The 21,365-nt window shown below is 43.1% G+C and overlaps 1 protein-coding gene across 1 annotated transcript in view; it reads right to left on the bottom strand.

The window, feature by feature from the left end:
- Window positions 1-21,365, bottom strand: part of TOGARAM1 (TOG array regulator of axonemal microtubules 1) — a 38,288-nt gene that overhangs the window by 5,037 nt on the left and 11,886 nt on the right. The window contains exons 4-19 of the mRNA XM_066624427.1: window positions 19,448-19,744; window positions 17,245-17,507; window positions 16,678-16,910; window positions 15,645-15,745; window positions 11,503-11,670; window positions 10,904-11,002; window positions 9,158-9,336; window positions 8,264-8,417; window positions 7,692-7,769; window positions 7,240-7,393; window positions 6,585-6,690; window positions 5,503-5,738; window positions 4,277-4,435; window positions 3,096-3,222; window positions 1,596-1,714; window positions 451-640 (exon numbers count right to left, since the gene is read on the bottom strand). Of these exons, the coding sequence (XP_066480524.1) occupies window positions 451-640; window positions 1,596-1,714; window positions 3,096-3,222; window positions 4,277-4,435; window positions 5,503-5,738; window positions 6,585-6,690; window positions 7,240-7,393; window positions 7,692-7,769; window positions 8,264-8,417; window positions 9,158-9,336; window positions 10,904-11,002; window positions 11,503-11,670; window positions 15,645-15,745; window positions 16,678-16,910; window positions 17,245-17,507; window positions 19,448-19,744 (2,663 nt within the window). The remainder of the gene's footprint in view (window positions 1-450; window positions 641-1,595; window positions 1,715-3,095; window positions 3,223-4,276; window positions 4,436-5,502; window positions 5,739-6,584; window positions 6,691-7,239; window positions 7,394-7,691; window positions 7,770-8,263; window positions 8,418-9,157; window positions 9,337-10,903; window positions 11,003-11,502; window positions 11,671-15,644; window positions 15,746-16,677; window positions 16,911-17,244; window positions 17,508-19,447; window positions 19,745-21,365) is intronic.

Here is a 21,365-nt window from a genome sequence, read left to right as displayed (position 1 = left end):
CGTGTGTTGCAGAAACAACACTGAGGCCATCAACATGGCTTTCTTATAACGCTGGCAGGAGCCAGAAACCTTGTTCAGACCATGCTTGTTTGTTTAGCAGTTACAAAATAACTCCTTATTTTGTGCATGAGAGGTCCTAGGTTCCATTCCCATTAAGCCCATGGTCGGGGGGCAAAGGGCTGGGAGAAGCACATTTTTCAAGTAGGATTCACAGCACAGCACAGCACAGCACAGCACGTGTTCTGCATGCAGAAAGCTTAAAATTCAGTTCCTGGCATTTCTCAGATTAAAAGGTAGTAGGTGATGGGAACGACCTCTTTGCCTGAGAACTTAGGAGAGCCACTGCTTGTCAGACTACACAATACCAAGTTAGGTGGAGTCATGGTCTGACCCAGTACAAGGCAGTTTTCTTGTCGGTTCTAATGGAGATGTGCCTCAGTGTACTGTTACCTTTACAATGTTTGCGACAACAAGCTCTTGGTTGTTCTCTGTGTCAGCTAAAAGTTGTTTAATTCCATTAATTCGGTCCCGGAAGTCTTTAGCATTCAGTAAAGTTGTTATGACTTTCACGTATTCTGCACTTTCCAAGGTGTTACGGGGAACCAATTTCCTGGTTATTTCCCGTACTTCTCTACTCTCTCTGTTGAGAAAAGAAAGTTGGAGTAACCTGTAATTGCAGAGCCCGGCCGTGGAACCTTCCTACCTCTGCACAGTGCTGCACCATTGTCACACCCTGAGCAAAAGCACAATTGCTGCCACTGCAGAATTCAATTCACTTCAACATGCATATAAAAAGAATTGCTGCTGGTTAGGACACTAGTATAAATCACTGTCACTGACATTAAAATCAAGGGAACAAAGAGGTCAATCAAAGTCTCATAAACTCAAATCCAGATTGCTGGGAAAAAAGAACGCTGTGCCAGTTTGCAAGTTAGACCAGGCAGGTTTCCACAGATTCCAAAGTCATTAATCACCCCTGATACCAACTCCTGGGTCTACAAAACACTTCTCCCAAATCATGCTCTTTTCACCCACCATCCACCTCCAACACTGCTACACTTCCCTATTCCACACCAGCTCTAGGGATACTCAGTACCTCATTGCTACTTTTGACACTTTACTATGGCTCACCTCCACCTCTTTCCTTATTCTCTGCCCAAGAGTTTGAAACCATCCATTCTGATCGTGCTTTTCCATTCCCCTCCCTCAACCATTTCTTGTACCCAACTGTCTCATTTGACGGGTTAACTATCTTCTTACTGCCACTGAATCCCACCACATGCTCCCTTGATCTTATTCCCTTCCAGTTCCTAGCCTTGAAAATTGATCTTAATCTTATGCTTTGTATTGGCAACCTTCAGTCTTGAAAGACTATGGTATCGCGCTCTGAAAGGTGGTTCTGGCACAGCATCTAATGTGGCTGAAAAGGCCAATCCGGGAGTGACAATCCCTTCCACACCGGGAGCAAGTGCAGTCTGTCTTATGCTACAGGACAAATATTGCTGTGAAAATTTTATGAATGGCAACTGCAGTAATAGTGTCAAGGAACACCAATTAACATCAATTGCCATCAAAGCACAAGGTCATAACTGTACCTGTCACAAGAATGGGGTGCATCACGCGACATGGAAGCTGATCTGGAACTTTCCATGTTGCCTGCATGACAGCGCCTTCCTTTGGCAGAGGGTGTGACTAGCGGCATCTCCCCAAGCCCCTGAAATTGCATTACAAAGACAGGCAAAGGGTTTGTTCATATCTTCCTACATACTATCCTTCTGTTGATACCTCATCACTGCATGCCATATGTTTAAGGGATCAAACTCGGTCTACAATGACCTCAAAATCTGACAAACATTAAAAATGACTGTAGAGGTTAGAGAAAGGAACAGCATCTTGATAAAAACATGGAGAACCTTAGTTCCAAAAATAAAGGGAGAGAAGGAATGTAGATTAAAAAGTAATGAAGCTACTGATTACATTTCCTTTCTATTAGGGTCTTTCTTAAAAAATCCCATCACTAATGGTGCACTCCTGTGCATGTCTACTTAGAAAAAAGTCCCTGAGTTCAATGGGGCTTATTCTCAGGAAAGTGTGCTTAGGATTTCCTTGTGTGTATATCCAGAATGTAACAGAGAAGTTGCTAAGACTCATCAAATCAGTGTCCACCATCCCCTCCTGCTGTTCCATATAAGAACATTCAGAAATAATTTTGGAAAACTCTCAAGAGTCTACAAGAGTTTGGGAAAAGGTTAGGGTTAGCAGGAAAACCTGCTTTCCACCTGTTTAGCAGGAAAAACCTTCCAGATAGGGGAAAGCAGAAATAGCCCACCCTTTAAGATTCAGACTAATGATTATATTACAAAACCAAGAATGCAAGAGATTTCCAAATAGCCGATTAGAGAAACTCGGTGTTGAAGAGCTTTCTCATTGCCCACCTAAATTCAAATTAGTTACATAAAATTTGACCTGTTGGCAGAACTAATTCCCTCTATTTATGAATGCATAAGGCGAATGGGAAATAGGTAGGATGGACAACAGGAAAAGCTAAGTTTTACTGCCTAGGCCAGGGATGTCAAACATAAGGCTCACAGGTCGAATATAGCCCCCGGAAGCCATTTATCCATCCCCCATTATACTTGGGTTCTCCCAGGTTGATAACTGGACTCACTCATATCTTGACAATATGAACAAGATTTGCACATTTTCTCTCCTGTCATTTACAGCTAATGAGTTTCTATGTGAGAACAAAGTGCTTATTTCTGGTCATCATCTGCTTAATGATTTCACTTTCTGCTTAATGATGTCACTTCCAGTCCTCTGTAAGCACCATGAATGCTAACTTCAGCCCTCTGTATAAAACATGTTTGATATCCCGGGTCTAGACAACAGCAAAGCTAGCCTACGCATCTTAGTTACATTTATTGACCGCCTTCCAAAATAAAAGTTTGGCTCTTTTAAAACAGAAGCCAGTTTTAACATCAAGCTGACGAAGCCTTAGCAGCGGCGTCTAGTTCATCACAGCATCTCAAATCCAACCAGTCTCCCTGCTTCATATTTTTACAAACATTACATTCTAAGACAATGCTATGGTGTACCTTCTGGCGCAAACTGTTGACAGTCTCTTTAACATAAGGCAAGTCCTTCGGCAGCACATACTTTTCAAGCATCTTGTCAAAATCTGCATGTGTCATCAGAGTGAAGAGCATCTTCCGACCATAGTACCTGCAATCACCAACAATCAACTCTCATGAAGGTAACTTGATTCATTTCTACCAGATCAAGATTCCTGCACAACTATTAGCCTGAAATCTTTAGAAAGCTTTCTAATTGCAGAGAGAAGTTGTAAAAAGAAAGCTGGAGCCTGGCCAAGGAAACCAAAGCACAACCACACGCTCAACAAATGCAAGTCATTTCTCTGTCACTCTCTTTCCTCCACAGATACTCCCAGCTGTCCACCCATTAAATAGGAACAGCAGCAGCCTATTAGCATCCTTTGTATGTCTGCAGGCATATATAGCCCTGTTGGAATCTAAATAATGATTTTTGGCAAAATGTTTCTTTTGCAACATTTGGCAAAGAAAGAGAAAAGTTACTTCTTATTGCCCACACGCTGTCGGGCAGGCAGCAGCCTAACCACCACGTTGTCTATTATCACATTTATTTAAGAGCTGAACCCATGATTGCAAGGGACCAAGGAACCAAAACTGCAGAAAGGCCTTCATACACACAAGGCAACAGACTCTGCATATGCCACTGCAGGTTTTTGCACAAAACGGTGGTTTCGCTCTCTCACTCCCTCTTTTGTTTTAACCGAAGAAGGGAATAAAGAGCAGCCATAACCAGCATCACCACCAGAACTATGCCTTGAATCAGAGATTCTAGTCACTTCCCTGATGTGGCAATATTATTTTTAGTAAGTAGTAAACCCATGTTAAATAGGAGGTTGAAGGTCACAAACTGTAATTGAAAGAAAAACGGGACATCTACATGGCATGTTTTTCTGAATCTGCTTCAAATGGGAAAAATCCACCAGTATTTGAAAAGGCTCCATATAAAAGATTAAAAATATTTAGAGCTGAAGAAGAGGCCACTTGGACTTCTTCCCTCTTCCTCACTAGCCCTTCAGTTATTGTTAATTAATGCATCTTCCTATTACTTCAAGGATGAGGCTAGAAAGTTAGGATTTGGAGATTCTTCAATGCTTCTGAAAACTTAAGAAGCCTTAGCTCACTTTAGTTTCAAGACTCTGATAGCCCCTTGCTCTGTATTTCCTGACCTTGTTTCTTGTGAGCCATCTTGGACAAATTTGGCTACAGCAGACAAAATCTTGTCGGTGACATCCTTAATTCCAGACAATATGCGCCCTGGTCCCATGTGCTCCACAACATCTGATAAGTGCTGGGCTGTGCATCGTCTAACTGCTGTGTTCAAATGACTAGTGAAAATAAAAAAGTAATTCAAAGGAGGACAGTGGATGATTATCTTGCCAAAAACAATGAACCTGAAAGCATTTTCTAATCCTTACACACTCACAACCCCTCCAATATTCCTCTTTGTGTAGCATTTATAAATGTTGGATGCTTCATCTTGAGCCACATACAAATAAACAGTCCTTCTTTCACCTATGTGTCCTGTACAAGTCTGGCATGAGTTCTTCCACTGTGGGTAATAAACAAGGCTTGTCCCTCTATCCCCTTCCCCCAGCATTTCCACTCCTTGGAGAAGGATTTGGGAGCCTAACCATTTGCTCCAAGGTCACTTTTTGCTACAGCAGATCTGTTCTCTAGTCCGAACTGTTATGGCTGATCAGTGGAGGGTGATGGTGATAGACAGACAGCCCTGCTTCACTACTAGCTTGCCTTTAGCTCCAGTGCCCGGCTGGATATTCAACTAGTCACTCAGAGGAAGAAGTCTTCAAAGGTGGAAAAGAAATGTAGGGGGTCAGAAATGAAAGGCAGCAACTCTCTAAATTTACTTCTCTGTAGTTTCAAACCATTAGTTCTAATCCTGTCCTCAGGAATATAGAGACCAAGTCCTCCCCTTCTGCATGACAGGCCTTCAAGGACTTTCTCTTTGGGGCTCTTGAGGGCAGGATTCAAACTAATGGGTTGAAACTACAGGGAAGTAGATTTAGACCAGATATGAGGAAGAACTTCCAAAGTGTGAGAGCTACCTGGAACTGGAACAGCCCGCCAGGTGCAGTTGTTGGCTCTCCCTCTGGAGCTTTTCAAGCAAACAGGATGTTATTGCACATGCCTATACTGAGCAGAGGGCAGGACATGATGACATTCAAGATCACTTTCAACTATAACATTCTATTAGTCTGTGAATGTCAGTGGGCCATGCCAGATAACACTGCAAAGCAAAAATGTTCTCAGGTGAGCAGTTGGCTCACAATTTGGCTATGGCCCAGGTTTGCTGAGAGGTCTGCTTGTCCCATTATAACCTCTGTGAGGCAAGAGCACTCAAGAAGCCTCTCTGCCAAATCTCTAGAAGCATTACCTTTGGCCTCCATTGATGAGAGATGACAGCGCACGTGCTGATGTCACGTTATTAACCATTGCCTTCAGCGCCTTGTCAACATCTTCCCTGATGAATGTGTTCGATTCCCCAGCCTTGTGCAGAAGGACTTTTACCGTGTTATCTAGTTCCTGGTCCATGTTTTTTTTCAGGTAGTTAAACAAGTCTCCTAAACAAATCACTGCAGCTCGGGAAACGACCGAGCGCAAATTCTTCACCTGCACACAGGAAAGACCTGAATCAGCAACACTCAGCAGAATTTTGCCCTTTGAATTTTTGTCTCTAGAACTTTTACATTACTTAGAGGGAAGGTGGTATAAATATGTATAAATATGATGAGAAAAAAAGGTTAACAGCTGAAAACCTAATAAATAAAAGAACACACTGTTTACATATCCTTTGGTTAACTTCCCTTTCAGCCCATCTCACAAATAGGTGGAAGTAAGGCACTGATAACAATATACTAGTTGGGTGCTTATGGTGCTACCAAGCAAGTGGGTTTTGTAGGGAGATTGATCCTACAGCTTCTAGTGCTTAAAGTCACTTGCAGTCCAATCCTGAGCATATGCAGAAGATGTACTAGGATACCTGGAAGAATCTGCTATCATGTAAGTGTACACATGATTTCAGCCACCCTATGCCCTCTTATTTGGTAGAAAATACCACCAAAATAAGCAGGACTGATTTCCAGATAGCTCTTCTTAGGACTGGTAGGCCAGAAAGTCCCAAGATTAGACCTTTAACCTGGATCCTTGATAACACCCAATTAATTCATATACTGTACATAAAAAGATGGACAAGCCAAATTCAACTTGAATAGTTTCCACTCTGTTGGCTGTCCTGCATGCTACCAGGTTAAGTTGTGAAAACTGCCAGCTTCAAAAATAGCAAAACCTTTAGATAAGGCACATGCTAAAGGTAAAAAATGAAGCAGGTAACAGAATCCAAAAGGTACTGAACACAGGAACAGAGCAGCTGGTTGCACTACCACATGGCTAAGACACGCCACTCAAAATCCTAAAGCCACAATTTGAAATTTAGAAAAAAATAAATCTTAAATTGACCTCCTGAACAACGGCCAGGGTGGTTTCATGCAGCTTTGCAGACAATGCATCAGGGTGATAGGCAGAAAGGCACCGGATGGAGTTCAGGCCTTCAATTTTCTTCTCCCTGTGTTTAACACATAACAAAAGACAAGATGTGTGAGTAGTTCATAGCTGACAATCCACTCAGCCACACCAAAAACAAACGAACAAATGCAAGCTGAGAGGCCACATCCATTCATCAAGGATGACAGACAAACTGTGTCAATGACAGACAAATTACAAGACAAGAACTGCTAGTAAAAAGTGTGGTTTTAGGACAGTTAACACAAAAAACTGCACTACTCCCTGAGGGCCCAATCCTATCCAACTTTCTAGCATCACTGTAGCTGTAATGCAGCCCTGAGTTAAGGGAACAAATGTTCCCATACCTTGAGGAGGCCTCTGTGTGCCTCCCCACCAAAGGATGCAGCGCATGCCCCAAGGGCACGGCTACACTGTCACTAGAATATTGGATAGGACTGGGTTCTTAGTCTAGCTGCAGTTGTTGAGAAATAAACTTTTTGCCTTAAATCTCTGACACTGACCCAAGCCAGGTGTTTTCCTCTTGAGAGTGTCATAAACATCTGAAAGAGAGAGAGAGGGAGACAGAGAGAGACAGGCTTGTGATACATACCAGGCATCATCAGCAAGATACTGCAGAGCTTCCAAGAGTGCAATTTCAGGTTTGGGGAAGGGTCTCAATTCTGATGGCTCCATTATCTCTGGACTGTGCATGACCAACAGCGTCCGATCCTTGAACTGCATTCGTGGACCCAGAGACATTTCACCTGAGAGATCATCAATTTCGTCATCCAAAAATGACCAAATAACTTTTGTAGTGTGCAGAAAACAATAACATGACAGGACAAGCATGTGGCTTTGGGAGTGGATAGAGGAAAAAAACCTACTCTGAGATTCTCCGCCACTGCCAGAGCTCATGCACCCATTATCTCTGGGTTGCACCCTTTTGTCCTTTGTCCCTTCTCCCTCACTGTGACACTGTCAATACGGAGATCTGTGGGGAGGCTGCTACATTTTACCACAACATTTTTACAATTAGGCAGCAAAATTTTATTAGATCTTTACCTGATTCTAGCAAGACCGAAGACTGCATTCTTTTTACACTTGGTGTTCTTTTCAACAGAGGACTGAAAGCACCGTTTCCTAAAGGCAAAGAACATTTGGGTTATTAACACAACTCTAAAAATTAAACTGTAAGCCTGCAGACAAAGTCTATCTTTTTTTCTTAAATCTTTGTACGTAGCAACAGGTTTTATGACAAACAAGAGAACCAAAATTTGTTCAGATGGAATGGCACAAAGCACATTTTGATAAAGGAACAGAGCTCCATGCTTTTTTATAGAACTATAGAATTTTAACTATCCTTGATGCCTCTTTTTTGTTTTCACAAATAAAGAAAAATGGAAAAAGTAAGAAGAATCAGTTCTGATATTAAAGGTCTCACAATCTTTAATCAGAACCCGAAGGTCACCAGTTTCCCATCTCAGGTGACCACCCCCCCCCCCCCCCGCAGCCACTCTTATGGGAATGGCATGTGATACACAGCAAGAGGGTACAGCTGAGAAGGGGAAGAAAGTCAGTCAAGATCCACTGTGGAAACTGCACTAAGAGACCATGAGTGAAACATGGATTATTACTTTCTGTTATCATCTTGTCCGATTCATTAAGTTTAAGCAGTTCCCAAGGGTTTGCTTCCTTCCTTTCAAAATCCCTAACGTCCTGATGCTCCTTTTCTTCTTTCTTCTTCTGTCTCATCTTCTCTCGAGCAGATTTGGATAAGGCAACTTTCACCTGCACAGAATAGTAAAACATACTATTTTGATATATATATGTCATATATATATATATACATATATACTATTTTGATATATACTATTATATACATACTTCCTCATGAGGAAGCTGCTTGAACCATTCACTAATGAGGCTATACTATATCTCCAAAACTAGACACGATAGGGCAAAACGGATGCAATTTTTGGAATCGGCACCCCAAATTCATATCAAACCACCATAAAGCTTGGGAAAAACTTTTCTGACCCTCAGCTTTGTAGGGCTGTGTTATCAAACAGGGGTGTCAAACATAAGGCCCAGGGACCAGAAGCGGGCCACAGAAGCTTTTTACCTGGCCCTCAGGCTCTCAGCTGCTGAGCAGTGCTGTTACTTTTGAAAGTGCAGCTCACATGAAATTGGGCTTTCCCCATATCTTTAAATTTGATCAAGATTTGCATATTTTCCTCTTCTGTTATTTGCAGCTAATGAGTTCCTAAGTGAGAAAAAGTGCTTTTTTTTGGTTATGACCTGTTTAATGACATTACTTCCTGCCTAATGACATCACTTTTGGCCCTCAACAGGCATCATGAATGCTATTCAGCCCTCGGTATGAAACAAGTTTGACACCCCTGTTATAGATAAAAACTTTGCAGATGCAGCAACTGCTCTACACGGATGCCCTGTATCATGTGCATGTATGGAAAGCTTTTTGCGGCTGAGCCACCCTCCACCAAAAACGATACATTTTCCATTCTTACATCTCTTTCATTCTCCAGGTCAAGGTGCAGTGCAGAACTCTGCTGCTGGACGGCTCTCCCATAAATCCCAGAAAGAGGTTCCATACTTTGCTTGAGAGAAGGTGCATCTCCATTCTCCATGGAGAATATTATGGATTGGCCATATGCTAGGGGTGCCGAAGGTGGACTTCCAAACACTCCTAAAATCCAAGGAGTATTGGGTTAACATGAAAGAGCAAACTCATTAAACACTGTAATCCTTGCACACAAGTATGTACGGGATCTGGGCCAGCAGGGGATGCAACAGTAACATTATTAGGCAAGGCCTTTATTTTTCTCACTAGGGGTCTATGCATTTTGAACAGCCTTTGTTGCCAAGCCAAACCAAAATGTGCAGTTGACAGGACATGATGATGTCCTGGACATGATAAGATGATTACTGGGCTGGGGCATCTTCTTTATGAGAAAAGGCTACAGGCGCCTGAGGGGGGACATGATTGAGACATACAAAATTATGCATGGGAAGGATACAGTGGATAGAGAGATGCTCTTTACACTCTCACATAATACCAGAACCAGGGGACATCCACTAAAATTGAGTGCTGGGAGGGTTAGGACAGACAAAAGAAAATATTTCTTTACTCAGCGTGTGGTCGGTCTGTGGAACTCCTTGCCACAGGATGTGGTGACGGCATCTGGCCTGGATGCCTTTAAAAGGGGATTGGGCAAGTTTCTGGAGGAAAAATCCATTATGGGGTACAAGCCATGATGTGTATGTGCAACCTCCTGATTTTAGAAACTGGCTATGTCAGAATGTCATATGCAAGGGAGGGCACCAGGATGCAGGTCTCTTGTTATCTGGTTTGCTCCCTGGGGCATTTGGTGGGCTGCTGTGAGATACAGGAAGCTGGACTAGATGGGCCTCTGGCCTGATCCAGTGGGGCTGTTCTTATGTTCTTATGACACTATCTCTTGATTCCAGTGCAATTCTATGTTAATTCAGAAGTGTGTTCAATGAGACTTCCTCTCAGACAAACGTGCATTGGACAGCTTCACTGGAATATTTATCCACAGTCACTTCTGAATAAATTCTACCGAACATGCACAGCTTACTTCCAAGCACACCTATAAAATTGGCCTGTTGGTCCCTGACCTCTGGCATAAGGTCAGTGGACAGTGTTTACATAGCTGCACTAGGCTGCAGAGGGCCTTGGGGATTGCAGTGACAGTCCACCCACTCCCTCCCTCCTGTTCTAAACCTGGTGCCAGGACCTAGTTGCCCACCACCGTATAAGGTGCCTCAAGTGCCTCTGCAGTCTGGGAGAAAGGCTGGAGCTTTTTTTGGTCACTGAACAAGAGTTCCATCAGCTGTCAAGCTGAGGAGGAAGGACAGAGATCTGCACCATAGTTCTGCTGTGTGCTTCAAAGCTCAGCACTACAACAAGGGACAATACCTGCCTCCCACACCTCCAAGCTGTTCATGGCCTTGAAAAGTTGCTGTCAGTCAGACTGGACAATAGGTGGCTAGACGGAAAAAATGGTCTGTCTCTCTGCATGGGAAGCTGGTTAGATTTTCTGCCTGCACAAGTCACTAGTCTACAAGTCTAGAACTGCTGGGAAAAAATCATCTAAAAACTGGGCAAGAACTTTAACTTGTCCTCTCTACCAAGGCAAGTACTTCCTCCTTTCGGTAATTTCCTGGTGAGGTAAGTAAACATAGGTGCAAAGTAGGAGAAAAATCACACAGCGAACTGTTGTTAGACATACCTTTTCCAACAATAACTACAGAGTCTTCAGACAAGGCACTTGGTGAAATAAAGTCTAAACTAGTTAGCTGCTGTAAACTTGATGTGGGCCCCTGAAACCCTGAAAGAAAAAAGATTCATGACATTATGAAGTCTTTTTTTTTTTTGCTTGATTTACAGCTATGTCAACAGATCAATTCTATCATACCACAGAGATTACAATGTAACTTCACAGAGCTCTACGCACAAAAGAACTCTCTTATTAAGTTCATTGTGGAACGTATTCCAAAACGTCATATGGACCATGAAGCCATTGCTCACATGGAGCACTGGGCAACCATGAAAATCCAGCAGAGTTCTGATCCTGTCCCCTTTCCCACTCGCTGCGGAGATTCTGCCAGATTAACTTTAAAATAGAAAGGTGAAACATGCTGCATATGAGCACAGATATCACTATACACTGTCAGTTAGGTTGCAATGCACCCAGCAATGAGAGAAAGGAAAGGAAAAGCACCTGAAAGGGAGGTAAAGCCGCCAAACCACAGAAAGAGACAGAAACTCACTACTTCTACCTGCAAGAAGTTCTCATTTTCTGGGCTCCATTTCATGGCATTCACTCACCTTTTGTGGATTTGCAGTGCCTCTGGTACTCTTTGTTCTGCCCTTTAAGGATGGCAGGTGATGCAAACTTCTGTCTATCATCTTCATAATCTCCCGAGCCATTTCCACAGCTCAGTCGCTGGCCACTAATGTTCACGCTGGATGTTGCTTTTTCCAGAAACACTATCCCTAAAGGAAAAATCCACAATAAATTTCTCCATGAGTATCATTAACAAGTGTCTTAGGATTGCAAATGCCAAAGTTGGCCATAGAATTCTGTGTGCACAAATTGCTCACAGAACTGTCATAAATAAGTACGTTAGGCCTAGGTTAGCATGTGAAGCCTGAACCAAACTAAGACAGTGTAACTGAGAAGTTGCTAGCAGTTCCCAGCTGCAAGAATGTGAGTAAATAAACAAAAGGATTGTTGTCTCTCCTTTGCTGGCCAGAAAGGACAGACAACAAGAATTATAACCCATTGGAATGTTTAGCTCCTTAGCAGACAGAGAGGCGCCTGATCAAGCATGATGGAGTGCAGCTGTGGATCTCCAGTTGGGAGGGGTAAAAAACTAAGAGGGGTTAGCAACCAGGCCAACTTCCAGAAGGGTTCCTCAAGGGTTCTGATTGGACAGTCTAAATAGTATGAAGTCACCTCAGTACTATTAGCATAAGAAGTATAATGAGTGCCCAAGGGTTATGTGGGTTCCTTCTTGGACAGAGTTTTGAGTGCAACATCCTGCATGTGTGTGAGCTCCATTGTCAATCATGGGTACCTGGCCTCATAGGTATCCCTGGAGCTAAGAGGTCTACAAGAGTAACTGACCCAGGTGAGAGATAGGGATTAATAGAGATGGCCAGCTAGCTTTATTATTTTAATGCTGATATGTTTCCTAGATGTTTATGCCTCTAGCATTTGCTGCCTTATTGTAGAGTGTGTAACCTTATGTACTTAATGAATTCAAATATCTCTTACTAAGTTGTTTCAATGTCTGTTGGGGACAAAGGTTGAGAATTCTGCCTAGCCATTCATCAAGCAACCAAGTGCTCATTGAGGTCTAGTAACTTGAGGACTGAGGCTTTAATTGGAGAAAGAGCTCAGTGCCTGCAAGAGATAGTAATAAGCCTAGAGGGTCTCAGTGTCCCTGGACTGAGGCACTGGCACATACAGGGTGGTGGCAGTACTACTGAGCAAAGGGCCTTGAGGGCTTTGGGGTTCGAAAACCAAGAACCCTAAGCACCCCAAAAAACCCCTTTGTTTATGACAAGAACGCATTGGCATTGGCAACCTTCAGTCTTGAAAGACTATGGTATCGCGCTCTGAATGGTGGTTCTGGAACAGCGTCTAGTGTGGCTGAAAAGGCCAATCCGGGAGTGACAATCCCTTCCACACCGGGAGCAAATGTAGTCTGTCCCTGGTCTGTCTCCCTGGCTATGGGCCTTCCTTCTTTGCCTCTTTGCCTCAGACTGTTGGCAAAGTGTCTCTTCAAACTGGGAAAGGCCATGCTGCACAGCCTGCCTCCAAGCAGGCCGCTCAGAGGCCAGGGTTTCCCACTTGTTGAGGTCCATCCTTAAGGCCTTCAGATCCCTCTTGCAGATGTCCTTGTATCGCAGCTGTGGTCTACCTGTAGGGCGCTTTCCTTGCACGAGTTCTCCATAGAGGAGATCCTTTGGGATCCGGCCATCATCCATTCTCACAACATGACCGAGCCAACGCAGGCGTCTCTGTTTCAGTAGTGCGTACATGCTAGGGATTCCAGCATGTTCCAGGACTGTGTTGTTAGGAACTTTGTCCTGCCAGGTGATGCCGAGGATGCGTCAGAGGCAGCGCATGTGGAAAGCGTTCAGTTTCCTCTCCTGTTGTGAGCGGAGAGTCCATGACTCGCTGCAGTACAGAAGTGTACTCAGGACACAAGCTCTGTAGACCTGGATCTTAGTATGTTCCGTCAGCTTCTTGTTGGACCAGACTCTCTTTGTGAGTCTGGAAAACGTGGTAGCTGCTTTACCGATGCGTTTGTTTAGCTCAGTATCGAGAGAAAGAGTGTCGGAGATCGTTGAGCTAAGGTACACAAAGTCATGGACAACCTCCAGTTCATGCTCAGAGATTGTAATGCAGGGAGGTGAGTCCACATCCTGAACCATGACCTGTGTTTTCTTTAGGCTGATCATCAGTCCAAAATCTTGGCAGGCCTTGCTAAAACGATCATACTGATTGACAAACTCTGCAGCAACTCTATGAGAGTCACTATTATATTCATTTTACAGATAGATTCAAACATCAATACCTGTTCTACAGAGCCAAGAGAGACAAAGGGCTCTAATATATTCTTGCATGGAATGTAGTGTACATAGCTAGGCTGGAAAGATTAAGTGAGGACAAAGTCCTTGATAGATGATCTTCCCTACTTTAGCCCAAGAAGAAGGGCAAAGAGAACATACTGCTCTGCAAGAGAGCCATTAGACAAATCAAAGGAATCAGGACCTCCTTTTCTTCCTCTCCCATTAACAGCAGCTATCTGAAGGGAACAAAATGAATTCCCTGTTTTTGGCTTAAAGTCACAGCTGAGTTCATCAAGAAAAATCTATTAACCAAGTGTCTTAGAGGTCAAAAGTCCTTCCACAGAAACACTATCCAGATGGCACATATGGAATAAATGCCCAACATTTCTGCGGCAGTTTCCAGGGTATGCTGAGAAGGGCCTACATTACTTAGATATTTAAATTCCTTGAAAACTGGAAGTTTCAGCAAAATGGATGGGCAGCATCTTCCCTGAATTGAGATGGAAAAGAATGGAAACACCAGCCAGCAGCGTCCACGTCCCCCCCATCATAACGCTCTTGCTTACTAGTACCTGGATCTTTTTATACTTAAGCCAGCCAATCATAAAGCAGACAGTGCAGGATGCTGAGTCAGACTTGGCAGAAGACACTGTCCAGGAGGGTGATCTTGACTAAAAACCCAGAATCTTTCACACTCCACCTTGTGACATGTTTCAGAGAAGTACACAGAAGCAAAGTTCCTCCCCCAGGTCTGTCTCTGGTGCCACAGAACACACTGGCTTTGTCATTGGACAGAAAAGCCAATTTGCCCCTTTGATGCAGGGTCACAACTCAAGAGGCAGATTCCCCCTAATTTAGACGAAATCACGCCAATGTTCCACTTTCCCCTATTGCTTTCTCCTCCACAGAGCATCCTCATGTGAATCTGTTGTGATATGTGCCCCAGGCCTATAGGAATTTACAGGCTGGATAGGGCAAGGCGAGGCCCTGATGTCTTGGCCTGTGTGCATACAGTGTAGTCCTGTTGCATCATGAGATTGGCTGATGCCACAGGGCACAGTATGGATGATGCAATAGCCTGCAATACCATGTCACAAGACTGTGAGTCATACTGTCACCAGATCATACCCTGCTTCCCATTGGCCAGTGCCAGTATATATTGGAGCCTGTACATGCTGCTGTGTGGGAAATGTTATGTGGAGTGTCTGCGGAAAGCTACGCTGGTGGAGTTGGTGATCGGAGATTGTGGCACGTTCTATCTTTGCTGTTTTGCTTTGCTGTGCTGCCCCAGTACTGTACACTTTGTACATACTTCAGTAAAAGGACATCCGGTGGTGGTGCACTGCTGTGTCTGTGCCTCGTTATTTACCGAAAATAACTGACTGACCTTGGGTCTCTGGAGCAGCGGTGCTTCTGTGTACTCAACAGAGTCAGTGCAAGGGTGAAGAGGCCATGTACATTAATATTTCAAAGGCACTCTGAATACTTAGTTCTAGGCTGTAATCCTAACCACAGAGAGTAAGCCCCATTAACTATAATGAGGCTTACTTCTGAGTAGACATGCATAGGCCTGGGCTCTTTGAGTCCCACTTCACAAGCTGCCCTTCTACACCTAACAAAGAAGCAGAGATTAATTGTATCTGTTGGAGTGGGAAAAGACATAGCCATGCCCTCATATCTAAATATTAAGGGTTGCTGGAAGCATCTCTACCGAGACTTCCTCCTGAGAAATACCAGCATAAGAAAGTTCTACGGCTGCTGGCTTCACAGCCACTTAATCAGTCAAATCCACAACAGGAAGTACCAGAGCACCAGGGACACTACAAGAGGTGAAGTGGCATTGCCTTCATTAAGCCTAACCTATCCCTATGCATTCAGTGGAATACCTGTGCTGGAACTCTGTTCCACAACAGTTGGTCCTTGATTCTGCGCTGGTGAGAGTTTTGTTGGTCGAGAGTTGCCTCCATGCAGAGGAAAGATGTCTGACCTGTCATTACAGAAAGCATTTTACTTAACACATTGTTGCCTTGAGCAAGAGGCTTCAATTTCAATACTTTTTATTCTCCCAGATGACCTCTTGAATGATCTTAGCTCACCAAGTACAGAACACAGGGCTTCTCCCCTCAGGAAGCCCAAGATGAAGCATCTCTTCAAGTGGGAGTTCCCTTCTGTACACAAGTGTCTCAAAGAGCAGCTCTACATACCTGGCAGAGACACCAGGATCAAGGCGAGTCTCCCAGAGAGTGCAAATGGAACAGGGGAAGGTGGCTATTCCTTAAGGTACAAATGCATTCAACTCATTTAGGTGTCACAGGCTACAATCCTATACATACTTTCCTGGGATAAAGTCACAATGAACATGCTAGAACTTACTTCTGAGCAGACATGTATAGGATTACTCTGTAAATAAGAGCTAGTTCTTCAACTTGTGCCTAGAAGGCTATAGCAAACTGGTGTAAATTCCAATGCACTGATATAATATCCTCTCAGTCACCCACCTACTTTCATCAGGAGACAAGACACGTTCTGCCACCAGGCATTTAAAAAAAAAAATAAAGGATGCACCCACACAGACCACACACTATTTGGATTATGAAGGTTACTAAATATAAACTGCAACAGACTTTCCAAGGCTACAAAGCCACCAAATAATGGATTCCAGGTCATCTCTGAAAGAAGCCTGGAACAGTGGAAAGAGGTTAACACAAGAACTGCTGAAATGGGTCTGGTGAGGCAGGGTGGGCTGGCCGATCTCATCCCATAATTCAACCAACAAAAAATGACTGTATTTTCCTTAAGTATGTTCAGCCACATCAACACAAACACCACCAAGCTGGCCTAAAGGATATGTGGACATTCCCTCCCCACCAAGCTTGAGAGAGCTGTGGATTTCATTCTTGGGCTATGATCAGAACTCACATTGTTCGCATCCCTTGAGGGGCTGCCAATAGCGGGGATGCTGCAGACTCCTGGCTGTAAACTCCACTTTCGCTGTAGGAACTGGTGCTTGGGGAGGACAAGCAAGAAGGAGACTCCGAAGTCAGATCAAGTTTCAGCACAGAGTCCGGGCTTTCTAGATCGGAAGTGCTGCCATTTAGCTTGGCTCTCTTCTTTGCTGCGCTATTACGCAGAGACCGAAGAGAACTCTGCATCTAAAGAGGAGAGACACATCAGCGACTGGGTGCTGCAAGGAGGAAAGAAGTGTTTAAACATTCACCAAGAATTTGCAAAAGAAACACAGCAGCAGCCAGTGACAAAAAGGCTGCAAACATCCACAGAGGATTTTAGGCAACAAAAATGCTTGAAGATGGTAGCAGGTAAGTTCTGTTTTCCAATGCAAATGATCAAAAGTCCATAAGACATACAGAGAGTGAAAACAAACCCATTTTGACCATGTAAACCTGCCCTGTCGGAAGTCCGTAAAAGAAACATTTAAAAAGAAGATTCAGGCACATGCATTAATGGTAAAACTGCATTGAATCCCACCTCTTCCTCATCTAGTTCCTTTTCGTTGATGTTCAGTTCAGACAGATCAATGGCTAGCTTCTTGTTCCTGTCATTCAGCCAGATATCTTCCGACTCCCCGTTCTTTTGACCCATTAAGCTGACTTCAGTTTTATCTGGCAAGGGACTAATACCCCTGGGGATCGGAGGCACTGGTTTTGTTCCACTCAGACCTCTCCGTGAAGCAGGAGATCTCACAAAGGCAGGTTTCAGCTGAATTGGAGGGGTATCCTGGGGTTTCACCTCTGTATTAAGAAATACACAGAAAAGATTTTCAGAACAAAGGAAATATATGTCCCTTGGGAAATATACTTTATGAAGTATTGAGAAATAAAAGTACAACCTATTCATATAGTCTCCTTGGTATAATTCAAGAGTTCTCCAAACTTTTCAGTTCGAGGGACTCATTGTATATTTTACACATTTTCACAGGCCAAAAAAATCAGTTTTATAAATGAATGAATGAAATTTAAATGAATGAGTAAGTTGTACTTAGATCTTTTTTGTAATCGGCATATGAATAAGAACAAAATGTGACAATTACAAAGAAACAATGCCATGCTTAAAATGAAAAATGATATATTATGGGTAAAAATGTCAAACATTAGCAAATGCTCTAACAAAAGAAAGTTCCTGCAGGATAAAATGTTGTGGTGGGCTGAATGTGGGCCCCCAGCCGTAGTTTGGAGACCACTGGTATAATCCAAGGCACTGGTTTTGACCTACATAGCTTGAGTTATACAAAACTTAGGATGGCTTTCTTCATCTTATCTTGCCATGACTCCCAAGTCAATCAAGAACAGTCTCCTGAGGGTGCTGCCTATACAACAAGTGGTGTTATTCACCAGAAATAAAATTATCTGTGTTCTGAAACCACATGGTCTCCAAACTTGGATAATTTTAATTATAAAGATAGCTAGTGCTGAAGCCTGGGACCCCTCTGGATGCAAAAGACTTTTCATTCAGCACCAGTTTGATGTGCAACTTTTCTTTTTTATGATACTTTGGAAAGATCTCCATTGTTTCCCAAGCACTGACAGGTGGAAGATAAGCAACACAAAATTGTACTTGGGTATTAACATGTATTTTATTTGTATTTGAAACTAGGGGAGAGTTCATACAGATGATTGGCAGGAGTGTGTGTTTACGAAGGCAAAATTCTACAGAACTTCAGGCTGCCAAATGGAATAACCACAGAGACTCAGTGGCAGGCCCGGTTCTTGCCAGTGCTGAGCCCAATTCCACTGCACCAAGGGTGACCTGGTAACCTGGGACTCCAGTTTGAAAGGTGAGATACATGGAGGTGAGGTGGCATCCTCCTTCTTGGTCAAGCCTGAAGAAACCTCTCATCCTTTTTCTCTTCTTCTGAAAGCTCCTCTTTCTTTCAGTATCTAAGAATACTGAAGCTCTGTCTAACTCAAAAGTGCTATCAGAATTGGTTAAGAATCTACCTCATTCATTCTATCACAGGTGTTTATCACTTTACAAGAGAACCCTGTACATTCAAGAGCCCACCTGGCTCCTTCACACTGTTTTAAAAGTACAGAATGAAGTCAACATCGACTCCAAGAAGAGTGTCTTGGAACTGACTAGTTTAATATAGATTAGTGGTTTCCAAACAGTGAGTCCATGGCCCACCAGTGGATCACAATCCAATTTTTGGTGGTTCACAAAACTGATGGGGCAGATTAGGCTATGCGCATTAAGGGTTAAACAACCTATTATTTGGGGGGAGCACTGCTGCCCAATCACCATTACAGCCACAGAGGATTGAGCACCTGGTAAAGTGAAACTTTTTTTGAGGTGGGTCCTGATGCTAAAACATTTGGGAAACACTTCCAAAGTATCATTATAAAAAAGCTGCACATCAAACTGATGTTGGATGAAGAATTCATAAGAGTCCTATTGCTTGATGAGCTCTGACAAAAAAATATAGAAGAACTTAAAACTTTTACAGAAGAATGAAAACTTTGTGAAGATGGCACAACTGTGATAACTTTGAAGAGAAGATAACTGAGGCTCAGACAGACATACTTCTATACATAAATTTTCCATCCTGCACCAGGCTATGTTTTGCCTCTCATTTCTCCACGCTATTTCTGATACTGCCCCCTTTTCATGTTGTCAAGGACTACCAGGCTTGGTACACATAGCTGGAGAGTGCACAAAATCAAAGGGTCTGTACCTGCATCCTCGCCTGCCACTGAACTGGAAAACTTCTTCTGATAAGTAGGTTTTGGAAGCCCTTCAAAGTTCTTAAGCGGCCAGGAATTAGAGAAGTTAACAGCATGATCTTGTGACTTCTTGAGTGATTCTCCAGGAGGGGAGGTGTGCTTTGGACTGTGCCTGGGTGATGAGAAAGGGTAGGATGGAAGGATGAAAGTTCCTTGACTGGGGTGAGAGCTTAGCAGAGGCGGAGCGTGCTCAGGTGGGCTGCAAAACATCCGCTGGGACATGTTGCTGAAATTGAGGCTGGCACACACTAATTGGGAGAAAAACACACCGTCAGGATAAAAAGTTGTATTAGAAAAATAAACACTAAGAACATAAGAACAGTCTTGCTGGATCAGGCCCAGGGTCCATCTAGTCCAGCTTCCTGTATCTCACAGCAACCCACCAGATGCTTCAGGGAGCACACACAAGACAACAAGATACTTGCATCTCGCTGCCACCTCCCTGCAACTAGCATTCTATTTATGCTCACACCCCCCAGCAAAGTCACCAAACTGCAATTGGGTTTAACTTGTGCTACTTTATTAAACACGGCGACCAATTTTTAATGCATGAAACCTACTGACCTAATCTTCCTTCTCTCGCCAGTCTGGGACAGGTGAAAAAACTGCCATCCACAGCCAATTCAGATAATAGAAAAAATTCCTACCAGGCCCCAACTTAATTGGTTAAATTACTGTTTTAAAAAATCATGTATCACCTATGTTTTAAAAATCAAAAGCAGCCTACCCAATAGCTATAATCATCATCATTCTCTGGGTGCCCCCATAGACAGAGGTTAACTGAAAGGAGGATCTCTTTGGCAGTGACCCTCAAATTGTGAAACTGCTCCTGAGGCTAGTTTGACTGGAACCTCTTTGCTAGGCACACTGTATCCTAGTCTATTGGTTTTGAAATCAAACATAGCCTCCTCTTCATCCCCTGGCTTTGGTTTTAACACACTGAGGTTTGAAATCTATTTTAACTACTGTGTTTTACTGTTTTGTAATTTTGTGGTTGGTCAATGAATTTATGAACAATGGCAAAACTGTAGACTGGAGATGGAAGTTCTTTCACAGCCGTACAGAAATTCAAGTGTCAGGCCAAATTTGGTTGCTAATGACAATGCTCAAGATTTTTGCATCACATTGACTAGCTGAAAGTTCCAACTTCTCTAAAGTGGTTAGTCCCCTCTCCCATGTGTACAGAGTGGTTATTTAAAGCTGACCTCTGTTGTATTATGGTCAGGCTCCAAAGAGCTATTTCATGTGATTCTCAATGTCATGCCCCATGGGATTTTTTGTTCTTTGAACAAGAGAACCCCACATCAAACTGCTTTTGGAAAACCAGATTAACCACTTTTGGAGCTCTCTACTAAACATATGCTTACTTAGGATCATGAGAAACAGATCATGAGAAGGATCTCTCTTTCTGTTACTCATAGACGACCCACAAAGACATGCTCTATTCCACTTTTGTGTGTGAGTATACATGTATAAAAGGGCATAAAGAAACAGACTAGTAACTTCTTATAAGCTAATATATTTTTCTTCCAGTTTCCAGAAAATTATATAAATTTAAATAATAGAAAATTTCCCCAATGATATGACTGGAGAGTTTTTATTTATGTAGTTGTTACATGCAAACTAGCTGTGGTCAATCAGCACAGCCTACCCTGTGCCTGCCCTGATATTAGTCTCACCCCCTCCCTGCTGGCCAGTTTAGTTCTGTAAGCTTAGCATGTCAGTAACAGGACTGGAACGCTATAAGAATAGGGTGCCTTTTACAAAAATCCAAATATCACTTAATTTAGCCACACTACAACCAGTGAAAGAAAACGGTCTTAAAGCAGGAGGCATACAAAGAAAGCTGATATCAGATTTTTTGGTTAA

Source organism: Tiliqua scincoides, chromosome 1, assembly GCF_035046505.1.
Source record: "Tiliqua scincoides isolate rTilSci1 chromosome 1, rTilSci1.hap2, whole genome shotgun sequence".
NCBI classification, from domain to species: domain Eukaryota; kingdom Metazoa; phylum Chordata; class Lepidosauria; order Squamata; family Scincidae; genus Tiliqua; species Tiliqua scincoides.
The sequence above is the reverse complement of the archived record's forward strand: the minus strand, read 5'-3'. Positions and strand labels throughout refer to the sequence as shown.